This window comes from Equus przewalskii, chromosome 8 (assembly GCF_037783145.1).
Source record: "Equus przewalskii isolate Varuska chromosome 8, EquPr2, whole genome shotgun sequence".
Lineage (NCBI taxonomy): Eukaryota > Metazoa > Chordata > Mammalia > Perissodactyla > Equidae > Equus > Equus przewalskii.
In genome coordinates, this window is record NC_091838.1 from 64,115,050 (window position 1) to 64,127,389 (window position 12,340).

A 12,340-nucleotide genomic window follows, 5' to 3' on the forward strand; every position below is an offset into this window, starting at 1 on the left:
TTATAGAAATTAAAAACCCATTTCACTGACCATAAAAGGGAGCAACTATAAAAATTAACATAAAAACGAAACAATATGCTGTTCTCTTTTCTTTTTTAAAAAAGAGACATTAGTAACTGTGAGAGATTAAGTGACACTAATATGAGCCTTTCTCCATGACACCATCAGAAGGATTGAAAATCTCTGAATGACTTCCTCACTCCATGCTTTATTGTTACTTAAAGCCATAACTGTGATATTGTATTATTCTGTCATATGGTATTATTACCAACACTTTTCACTTGGCATTTATTATTCTCTATCTTGATTGGTTAATTACACTTTTATGTCTATATCTCATCCCACTGTCTTATTTCTCTTTATATCTGCCATAGTTCTTAGGTTGATAACTTATACAGAATATATGCCTAATACAATCTCAGTTGAGTCTAATTCTTACAGCTTTGATCCAATCCTTCTAAACTTCAAGATATTTTTAAAAGAGATGGGTGAGAGAGGGTATTCAGAAGTTCTGGTTTCCATTTCCCTTTGTCCTTCTGATTTCCCATAGCTATGCACCTAAACCATCCAGGCCACTGTGGCTGAATATCAAGGATGCCCCTTTGACCATGTGAACTACATTCAACTAGGAAGAGGGCCTGATACAGGAAATGTACACCTTTCATGCATGACTATATCAAAAGCAAACACTCTCATTTATAAGTGAAATAAATGTCAAATAAAAGCAGAAAAAAACTGAATGTGTGATTTATTATATTTAAGATTGGTCTATAAGGGCTTAAATATGTCTGTCATAATTAACAGTAAATGAATGCAACTTTACAAAATCAGTATTTCGGTACAGTACAGAACTACACGTGGCAACTGTGCACTGGAAAATTAATATTTCCTCAATGCAAATCTCAAATACGCAGCACCATTTAGAAGCTTCCACTAAAAATGCAAGCTGCAGTATTTATTACAAGCTCTACTCAGAACACAAGACTACCTAAATCAAGTATTAGAGAAAAACAGTGGAGTCATTCAGGCGTAATATGTCAGATCTGGCACAGGATTAAAATACTAACATTTTTTTAATGTCCTGGTTTCAAATTAATAAATACAAAAACAATATAAAAATATACACCAGTTGATAAGACCACTGCAAATGATCAGAAAGTTAAATCTCGCTCTCATATGTATGCATGTATGTCTTCAGTGTCAGAATTTCTGGATAGCTGCGGCTGGTCTTTCGGAAGAAATCCAGACTGGTGAGATGTTCAATGTCCCGCACCCGAGCTGTGTGCATCTTTATAAGTTCTTCTACCCATTTCGATTCATCCTCTGAGCTCTGCCATGGAAACAGAATACAATCAGAGTCAGAATTTTCCAGAGGAGGTTCTCCAAATGGTCAGTTTGCCCCAAGTCCACAAATGACCTCTATGATACTCCTGCACCCAGAGCCAATGCATGTTATTCCTCCCTGGCCTCCCCGCCACTCTACCAGATTCCTTTCAGTAATGCGCCACAAATACCTGCCCTGGGCTGTAAACATTTTCAACAGCAATTAGCTGTACCAAATAAACGAGACATGTGGTGTGAAAGGGCATTTGACTCAATGGGTTCTCAGAACATAAATCAAAATCAGGAAAACCAAAGGCCCTGGAGAATTCAATCATTTGTTTCTTTTCCCTGCCGTCAAACTGCAACGTTGAGCACAGAGCAAGGGTAATTTAGAACGCTCTTCTGCTTCCCAAGGAAAACAAAGAGCTTGTGCTCAGTGCACATAATTTCTATGTGCATTCTTAGCCTTTCAGAAGAACCCACTACGTCAGCTACATCATCTATTAGATTGCAATGAGTTGATATTTGAATAATAAGCTCGATTCAAAGCAGCTCAGTTGATACACCTGGCACTTTGGGACCCAAGAGGTCTGGGTTTGAATTGTGGCTCTTCCACTTCCTGGCTATGAGACCTTGGTCAAGCTACTTGGTCAAGCTCTCTAGGCCTCAGTTTCTTCATTGGTTCACAAGGATAATAATGCTTACTTCAGCAGCTCCCTGGGAGGGAGGAAGAAGGACAAGGAGGAACAAGGGGAGAGAAAGTGAAATAAGAAAACAACATCATGACAGAAATGAAGGAAATCTCTTTCCATCTTCACTACTAGCCAAGAACTCCCTTGTTGGCACAAATTCCAGATGAAAGACATTCAGACGTCCCACACCAAACAATTTATTTCATGTCTAAGTTGAAACTAAAGAGTAATTCAGACAAAGCAGTCTTTTACTTTAAAAAAAAAATCTTCTTTCACTTTTGAAGGAAGCTGAGAGAAAGAATGAGATCTGAGAGCCTTGAGAATTATGAGGAAATGCTACCCTCATTAGTAGACATGGAGCAGAAGGGTCTTTAAAAATAATTTCACTCCCAAATGCCCCCGGAAATGCAATGGCTTCCAAGAGTCTTTCTACAAGTTGAAGGGTGGCTGCATGTCTCAGGACTGAGAATGTTCAGGCATGCCCTCATCCAACTCTCTTACTGCTAGTGGTCTCAATGAACTACCCACCAAAGCCCAAGAACCAATGGGTTTTCTCGGAAAGCTCCAACCCACACAGACCTGGACAGGGAGCTACAGAAGTTTGTGCCAGTGCTAAATATGTACCATGAGGGTGTTGGTTCAGGAAACTGATGCCTGGCCATCCAAGGCAAAATGAAGAAATAGGAAGAAATTGCTTTGCAGGCTGGGGAAGTAAGGATTTTAACCCTCCATGCCCCACCCTTCTAACCCAAGCTAACCAAGATCTCTGCGAGTCACAGGAAAGGACAGACCTAAATATAACTCTACCCACAACGGTACTGACCAATCCTCAGTGCGACCATATAATTAACGAAGTAGGAGGTCTCCAAATGGGTCAGGACCCCCTCAGAGTAAGCAGAGTAAGCATGAAGCTGTATTTTGGGAGAATTTTCATATTCAAGTCATTTATTTGATTTTTCAATAGTCAGTAAGTCTAATTTTTCCTTTGTAAATGCAGTCATTTGAATGTGTGGACAAGGGGTGAAAAGGTTTTTCCTATTTTAAATAATAGCCAGCTGGGATTATAAGAATTCAGGGAAAAATCTGCCTTTTGCTATATCTTTCCTTGGGAAGTGATTTACCAGTTTCATTTGAGAGGCATTCTCTTCTGGTCCTCACATGCTAATATCTAGCCTCCAGTTATTCATTAGGAAATGTCGGGCTATGCTACATGCAATGAAAATGACTTCTGCCTGATGTTAGCTGGCAATCCACAGAAGTATTTGCTGAGAGAGACTCTATTGCAAAATGCAAAATGAATAAAATTCAAATAAAAGTTCCTAACTACCAAGGAAGTAAGGAAAGGAAAAACTTTAAAAATAAATAACCTAGAACATTAATGCAAACAAAAGCACAATCCATGAATTTGCTTATTGTCTTTCTTGCTGTGGACATTTATTCTTCATCGGCCTTTCCTCCCTGACTTTCTCCCAGGTGAGTCTGTGAATTCAAGCTCCAGCAGCTTTAAGGTGAACTTCAAAACAAGGACAGGTTTCTATATGGGCAGAGGGTTCTTCAATGAGAAGTGTTCTGGCCATGAACGCTACCAGAAATACCTCTAAGCTCTGTGCAGAGTCAGGAACCAGGATGGACAGGAAGACCTGTGAGGACATTGGTGGATCTCATTTGTCACATGTGAAATATGGGGTGACTAAAGAATGGCCTTTTAACTGAGTTTGGAACAACATTTTTCAAACTCTCCCATCATCAATTTCCCCTAATGACAGAGAAACTTGAACATACACTCCTTAAGAATCTAGGTGTACCCTAAATGACCTACTTTAAATCTGAAATGTTCTTTGTAGTCTCTGTTTTATCTTAAAAATGCATGGCAATTTTGAATTTCACTCCATAATACATGTGTTTACTTTTTTGTAAAAGTTTTACCTCCCCACAACAAGTTTTTAGTAATACTGAAGTTCAAAGAATGTATATCATGTTATACAGAAGAATTCCATCTCCCTGGCACACCATTATCTATCTCATGGTTATGAACAGTCAAAACTGAGAAGGTCAAGCCAATAAGCTCATCTCTCGCTTGCAGTTCCCTTGCCTCTCCACCTCCCTTCCTATTATTTATAAGATCTTATTGATCCTTCCAGTATAATATTACTGTCTTCCACCCTCCTCTTTAAATTTCTAAGACCACAACCCCAATTCAAGTTCTGCTACCTCAATCCTGTGAGACTTGTCAAAGCCCTTTGAGCATCAGCCTTGATCCCCTCCAATTCAAATTTATCTCCCTAAACCACAGCCTAAAGTATCGCACTTAAGCGTAGATATTTTCCGTGGCTACCTAATGCCTAAGCAACACAAAAAATTCCTAAGGTCTCAATATACCACTATTGAAAGCTGGTAAATTTGAAAGAGGATGGGTGGGGTCAGCTCCTTGGCTGAGGGGTTAAGTTCACGCACTCCACTTCAGTGGCCCGGGGTTCACTGGTTCGGATCCTCAGCCTGGACCTACATATTCTTCATCAAGCCATGCTGTGGTGGCATCCCACATAGAAGAACTGGATGACTTACAACTAGGATATACACCTATGCACTGGGGCTTTGGGGAGGAAAGGAAAAGAGGAAGATTGGCAACAGATGTTAACTCATGGCCAATCTTCCTCACACACGCACACAAAAAGGATACCTTTAAAAAAAAACATTAAAAAAAAAAAAGAAAGAGGATGGGCTTTTGGAGTCAGAGGCCTTGAATCTAACATCCTGCTCTCCTACTAACTAAGCAGGTAACCATGTAACATACCTTTCCTTTATTAGCTAAAGGTTTCTCAACAGTGAGTGAAAGGGGAGGTGGGGAGATCACAGATCCTTGCCTCATAGGGTAATTGGATGACTATAAATAATATATCTAGAGAACCCACACAGCAATTGGATGGTAATATGCACTTAGCAAAAGGTAACAAGTCCCATTGCTGCTGCCATGACCACTATTACTACTACTGGTATTTTAAATTGATTGCACACAACTTGGAAAATCTTATCTCCAACTATTATCCTCATTTCCAATATCCGGCTAAACTTTATCGGCTTTCTTGGTCATATTTCAAATCTCTTTTTTCCTGCATCCATTGTCTGCTTTGGATACTCATAGCCTCAATCTTCACCTATAATTGAAGCCATAGCCCCAAATCTACCTTGTCCTTGAAGCTCACAATCTCTCTTGAAGCCATTCTTTCGCTCTTTGCTTTTTAATGTAGCCATTTCTGTTCCTGTTTTATGTGCTTTTCCCACAGAAGTCTGCCTAGAGAAGTAACTATGTTCAACTCACACTATTGTTCCTCTCAGAGCACCATGTACAATTAGGAATTTGAGTATGCTTATTCACTGGAAACCCTCTTTTGAAGATTATAGCCCTGTGCCTTCTACTCTATAAAACAAAATCCTAGAGACCATCACCTCTGAAATCAACCTCGGAGCACAGACTTTCCATCACATTAAGGAAATGGGGAGAAGCTCTGTGATTCATCCCTGAGTGTAGTTAGCACAGGGCCAGGATCACAGAGTATAGCTCCTTTCTTCCTGCCTGGGGCTTTCTCATCACGCCATCCTGGCTCCACGTAAGAACAAGTAAGTCAGGAGTCATCTGTGCTACTTGAGAGTGGGGTGACCTGTTACAACTGCCCTCATAACAAGTAACTAATGAAAATCTGATTTGTAAAGTATATATTCTGGTGTGTGTGTGTCTTTTGAAAAATTTTTATTATAGAAACTTTTGAAGATCCACAAAAGCATAGAGAATATAATGAGCCCCCGTGAACTCTTACCTAGTTTCAATAATCATCAAAATTTTGCTATTTTCCTCTTTCTTTTTACAAAATATATATGGCTTTTGCAAAACTAAGGCCATGTGGGCACTCTTATCTTTCGTCAAAATCGAACAAATAAATAAAATTATGTTAAATGCACACCCACACCCTCACACACACATCCTTATACTGAAAAATCAAATGCCATTAGAACACAAAGTTCCCAAGTGTTAAGCAAAGTCTTGTTTGGGTCCTTTCTTCTTTCCACTTGGTTGTATAGTGCAAATGTTTTATAAGTGTGTTCTGCTTAAGAAACAAAGATGAATTATGTAAGCAAATCCAAAAGGACTCTGTCTCTGAACTCACATTGCAGCTCTCATCATTGTCCGGTCTGTGAGGCAGGATGAACGAGGAGACAGAGAGGGGGCCATCACACTTGTCAGCAGGCTGAGTGAAATCCAGGCAGCTGGTGATGATGCTGTAGTAGTGAGTTGGAACAGGAATGGAACTGCCTTCCACATACCTGAAAGGAAGGTGAAATAAAATTCCAACTGATGTAGTCTCTTTCTTTTCTAAATGGTGATCAAGGGCTCGTGCCTAAGTCACAGAAATTAATTCCCACTCAACTGAATCATTTTCACTTCTGGGCACTAGCCCACTTCTCTATCTTTGAACATAATGTTTTTGCTGCCTTGCGTCCTCATTCTTCTCTCAACCTGGCACAGTGAAAAAGATAATCCAGGCAAAGAAAACAGCTTGAACCAAGACTTGGATGCTGGACATGATGAATATATCAGTGTAGGAGAAATGTAAGGCTGGAAGAGTCAATAAAAGCCAAATTGTGGAGGGTTCTGAGGGCCAAGTTGTGGAGTTGGGCGTTATTGTTTAGGCAGTAGTGTTCCATTGAAGGGTTCTGTGCTAGGGAGTGTCACTATGAGATCCATGTTTCAGGGGGATCACTTTCACAGAGTTGTATAAAATGGACCTGAGACAGGTGACACTGGAGCTAGGGGAATAATAGCCCTTTCAAGACACAATGAGATCCTGAGCTGGGTACAGGGAACTCACTAACTAAAGGAAATACTAAGGACTGAGTGCTAGTGATGAGCCTAGAGGTATAAAATATCTTTTCCAGTAGAGTGAAGTATAGAAATTGCAATTCCATACCTGGTCTTCTAGTATCTTAATTTTAATCATTTTCCAAATACCAAAACCATGATTGAACTGATATTGTAATTTGGGCTAAAAACTATAGCAATGATAAACAATAAAATAAATGTACAATTAAGATGAAAATTCTCTTATGAAGGACTGGAAAGGAGTAAGATAAATTCTATTTTATTAGTTACCTATACGCATTTTGTTCTCTATCTATAAATCATAACTAAACCCTCATATTTTATGCTTCCCTGATTGTTTCATGCATGTACAAAATTAAATGATGACTTATTGTGAACTTGTTGTATCTGTATGTTCTTACCTTCTCCACCAGACTGTAAGTTCCTTGTGGAACAGAGTATGTCTTATCCTTTCATATCCTCAAGCACCACAGAGAGGTAGAAACTCGATTTGACCAAAGTCTATATGCAATTTTCTATTGAGATATACTGACTCAGAAAATCTAAGGGATTGCAAAAGTCCCCCCAAATAATGCAGACAAGTGAAAATTATCATATTCCTGCTGAAGAGTTGTTGAAGAATAATTGAGAAAAAAAATTTTAATCTTTTGATACATTTCTTTCATGGAAGGGAAAAGTGCATTTATTTGCCACAAAACCCAATTCCATTCTAACCACCGATGCCATGTTTACTCAAAGGTCCAAGAGAACTGAAGAAACCACAAGGAGATTCAAAGAGCAAAAGATTTAAGGAGGATCAGCACTTCCCTAGTATGTGAATATTTCAAAAATAGCCTTAAGTGAGATCTTGGAATTTACAAACACACACTGAGTGGAAATGAAACGCTTACTGTTTGATTTTGTCCTGTGTGTCGTGTAAGCCATCATAGTCATAGTCAAAAATTGGTCCACTTATCACATTAACTCCATTCCTTTCTGAAGCATATTTCTTCACCAACACCCTTTGGAAATAATTCCAGACTCCTGTACAAAGATAAAAATCAGTTCTTCATGAAGAAAACTCCTTGCTTTGGCCAAATTCTCTCTCGGATGCATTCTACTAGCCAAATGTCACAAGTCAAGAGACACTAGAGCTGTCGTGATTCTTGAGAAGAACCCTCCTAAAGCACTAGCTGTGTGTGTGTCATTTATGAACCAGCAAAGAGGAAGATGTGGAGACATTGGTCGGGGAGTTTAACCTAGCCCAATAAGTCAGGGAAGGATTTGCAGATAAAGTGGTTACTGAGCTGAAATCTGAAGGATAAATGGGCATTCCCTAGGCCAAGATGTAGAGACAGAACATTCTAGGTAGGGGGAACAATACGTACAAAAGAGGAAGTATGGTGTTTGTGAGAAATTGAAAAAAGGCCTTAATCTACTTTCTCTTCCTTCATGATCTCACAGATAGGCTAGTTGCCAAGTTTATGTCTCTAGCCCTGACCTCTCCACGGAGCTCCAGACATGTCATCTAACCACCCGCCTCATGGTCCACTTGAATACCTAATAATCACGTAGAGCAAAAAATTATCCAATCAGAATTCTTGATTTTCCTTCCCAATCCTGCTCCAACTCTTGGCTTCTCCATCATAGTTAATGGCACTGGCACTTGCCCAGATGTTCAAGTCAAAATCCTAGGAGTCATTCCTGACTTTTCTCCTTACTTCATACACATGTGAACAAGTCCTGTCAATACTACCTCCAAAATACATCTCAGTCATCCAAATCTGACCACTTCTCACCATTTTCACTCTGTCCACCCTGATCTAGATTACTATCCACTCTGCAATGAACTACTACAAAGGACTACTCTCTGGGCTCTTGGTAAGAAACTCTTACTTCCCTGTAGCCCACCCTCTAAGTAGTAGAGTACATAGATGGATCTTTCTACACCACGAATCAGATTGTATCACACTCCCCCCAACATCCATTTCTAACACCTCAGATGATTTTTCACGGTAATTAGGATAAAATCCCAACTTTCCACCATGACGCCCCTGTCCACCTCTATAACTTTACTCCCTACCTCTGTCCCCCTCAGGCACATGGCTTCCTACCTGTCCCCAACCTTGCCAAACAGTTCAGACTAAGATTTTGCATTTGCTCTTTCTTTTGCCTGGAAAATTCATTCTGTGATCTGTGCATATCTGGTTTCTCCTCCATTATTCATGTCTCATTTTCAAGGTCACCCCCTGGAGAAGGCTTCTTTGTCCACCCTAGCTCCAATTTATTTTATGGACAATCAGAGGGGCATGAGAAAAGCAGAAAGGAAAAAGGGGAAGGCAAGAGAGGGGAACGACAGAAGAGGACAGGAAAGGCACACAACGAGTTGGTTCTGAAATGTTAGATTTAACTTACCACACACTAGTCTACGTGGGGGTTGTGAGGTTCAGGCTGTTATCACTTCCTATGTCTCTTATTAAGAAGTTATTGACCACTTTTCCCATAGTGCTTCAACTGCTCTTTATCCCTTCTGATACTCTACTCTGAATAAAAAGGACAGAGCAGCCCACCAGAGCCAAAATACCGTAGATAATTGTTTGTAACAAAAAAAGGAGGACAGTGGGAGAGTTCAAATGTTAACTTAAGCATAAAAATTGGACAGGCAGAGAGAAAAAGAAACAACAATGAGAACAGTCAAAAGGCCAAACCCGCAGAAATGTGGCATGTGAAAAAACCATTCCCCTAGTAAAGAACAGCGAGCCCTCTGTGACAGGCCTTCTGCCATGCCAGCCTCAGGGTGGTACCGTGTGTTTCCTTTATTACTGCTCGGTCAAAAAGGCATCAGTAAAGAATAAAGGAATCCAGGAAACCCTGATTTGTGGAAATTAAATGAAGCTGCATTCCATGTAATATTATGACAAATGTATCTATGTGGGTTTCTGAAACATTTCTCAATTAAGCCTGAGAGCAAACCTCCTTTCAAAAGCATACTTTAATTTTCCACTCATAAGCAATGGATTCTACCTTTGAATAAACCTTCATTTACTACCTACAATATCAAATAAATAGTTTTTTTTCTTTAAACCATATTGGCCATTTCACCAATGTCAAGTTGGGCAGTTCTGTCACTGCAAATGACACTTCACAATCACTTGTTCCTATTTTGAGACTTTGTTTCAGCCCTAAGAGTCTTGTAACACAGCCCAATGCTCCTTTACCAAGTAGAAATAGGTAAAGGTGATTCCCTTTCCTACCTTTCCTATAAGCATATAGGTGTGCTCACTGTAAATGAACTAAAGGGAGGTAAAAGCTACACCAGAATGCTTTCTCTATCTTTGAATACATGGATAGATGGATGGATGAATCGATGGATGGATGGATGGATGGACAGATGGGTGGGTGGGTGAATGAATGAATTCTTTGTTATCAGAAATAGAAAATGATTGTTTTGGCCATTGAACAAATGAAGTGATAAATTCATATAAGCCATAGATGTCGTGCAATCAAATCTTGTAATTTCACAAATGAGAGGTTAAATGGCATTTCTGTGATCACACAGCTAATGATCCCAACTCCAAGGACTAGAACTCTGTTTTGGGCCAAGGCTTATTGTGCCTATACCATGGATAGCATCACTATCATCCACAAATATTTATGTCATGTGCACAGAAAGTACGAGTGTTCAAAGAAGCTAAGATAATTTTCACAGCCCTAAAACTATCTGAATTTAATACTGTAATGATGCAGAAGACAATTAGGCTTTGCTGGATTTCAGGGTCAACATTCAGAAGATATCATCACCATCACGCTAAACAAGAACGGTGCTGGTAGCTTTCACTGTAACATTCAATAAATAAATATAGATGCTATAAAATGTCAAGAGGCCTCCAAAATACAGAGAAGACTCTTTTTAATCACCAATATAACGAGCACTGAAATAGAAAGAACTCCAGATTAGAAGGAAAACTTGGTTAAGTTCAGCTTCTACCATTCACGACCTGCCTCACTTTTTGTGACTTCAATTTCTTAATTATAAACAAGGGATAAACAACCTGCCAACTTCCCTCACAGATTCATATTTTGGATTAACAGTAGAGAATTTACATAAAGATGTTCAAAAATTACAAATGTTAAACACATGAAAGGCATTTTTATTATTAAAATTAATATGGAGGTAGAAAAGGTAAGTGGTAAATTTAGAAATATTTCTTTTCACAAATAATAATTTACTAGGTAAATATTGGACTTACGTTTGAAAGCAGGATACATTGGAACCATATTGGTTACCAGGAATGTGTCATATTTAGCTTCTGGTGAAGAGCTCAGATCTAAACATTAGGAAAACAAACAGTGTCCATTACTTATCAACGTCTACATCAATCAAGAAGTAATCTTCTGAAATGGTCCAAGCAGCCTGAAGTGAACAGATCTACTCTTATTCCTACTCATTCTCTCCTTTATATAGCATTTCCTACCTTCTTTCCCACTCAGTCTCTTTACTTCACTCCATAGCTCCCTCTCAAAAACTTTTACAATGCTTTTCCTTCCTACCTAGTCTTGGGTCTACTAAGTATTATGTAAAAGAATTCCTTGATTTCACTAGTGTAATTTGGACTTTAAAAAAAGTGTCATCAAGGGACTGGCCCAGGGGCACAGTGGTTAAGTTCACATGTTCTGCTTTGGCGGCCCGGGGTTCACCAATTCAGATCCCAGGTGTGGACCTACACACCGCTTGTCAAGCCATGCTGTGGCAGGCGTCCCACATATAAAGTAGAGGAAGGTGGGCACAGATGTTAGCTCAAGGCCAGTCTTCCAAAGCAAAAAGAGGAGGATTGGCAGGAGATGTTAGCTCAGGACTAATCTTCTTCTTCTTCAAAAAAAGTGTCATCAAGGGAATGAGAGATGATTAAAGGATTTCACATATTCTTAAGAGATCATCTCTATAGAATTATTTAAAAGGTTAGTGTCAATGATTTACTATTTCACTTTCAGATTCTCATTTAATGATGTGAAGGGGCACACAGAATATTCTGTTACACTTTAGAATTCTCCTGAAAACAGGATTTGTGAAAGCTGCTCTCTTTTCTGGATGATTTTGGAAGGAGTCCATAGATGTTCATCTCTTCGATCTGTTGAGTACCCCTCTTGAAGAAAACCTGAAAACCGCTGAAATCCTGAATACCAAGTTTCACCTCCAGACTCCACAAAATAACGCCCCTCTAGAATGGTCAGATCCTGATACTCTACAACTCACAAGGAGGGAAGAGGAATCCATAGGACATCTGTTTATCATTTCTGTAGGCCAAACAGCTCTGACTGAAACTCGGAGAAACGCGGACATCAGGCCGGACGCAATTGGTCAGGTGATCCGGGATGCCAGAGACCTCAGCCTGCACGGGGAGTCAGAGGTGTTCAGGAATGCCATCGCAAACCCACAGAGACATACTGAAGCCGGAACTGCTCAGCTATC

General features: G+C 39.6%; 1 protein-coding gene across 24 annotated transcripts in view; it reads right to left on the minus strand.

Moving 5' to 3' along the window:
- Positions 1-731: 731 nt before the first annotated feature.
- The window catches only part of ENPP2 (ectonucleotide pyrophosphatase/phosphodiesterase 2), a 104,368-nt gene continuing 92,759 nt past the window's right edge, over positions 732-12,340 (minus strand). For all 24 annotated transcript variants that reach the window (XM_070630917.1, XM_070630914.1, XM_070630916.1 and 21 more), the window contains 5 exons: positions 12,125-12,260; positions 11,121-11,198; positions 7,782-7,914; positions 6,179-6,335; positions 732-1,330 (listed from right to left, as the gene is read on the minus strand). In XM_070630917.1, coding sequence (XP_070487018.1) covers positions 1,160-1,330; positions 6,179-6,335; positions 7,782-7,914; positions 11,121-11,198; positions 12,125-12,260 — 675 coding nt within the window. In that variant the 3' untranslated portion in view covers positions 732-1,159. The remainder of the gene's footprint in view (positions 1,331-6,178; positions 6,336-7,781; positions 7,915-11,120; positions 11,199-12,124; positions 12,261-12,340) is intronic.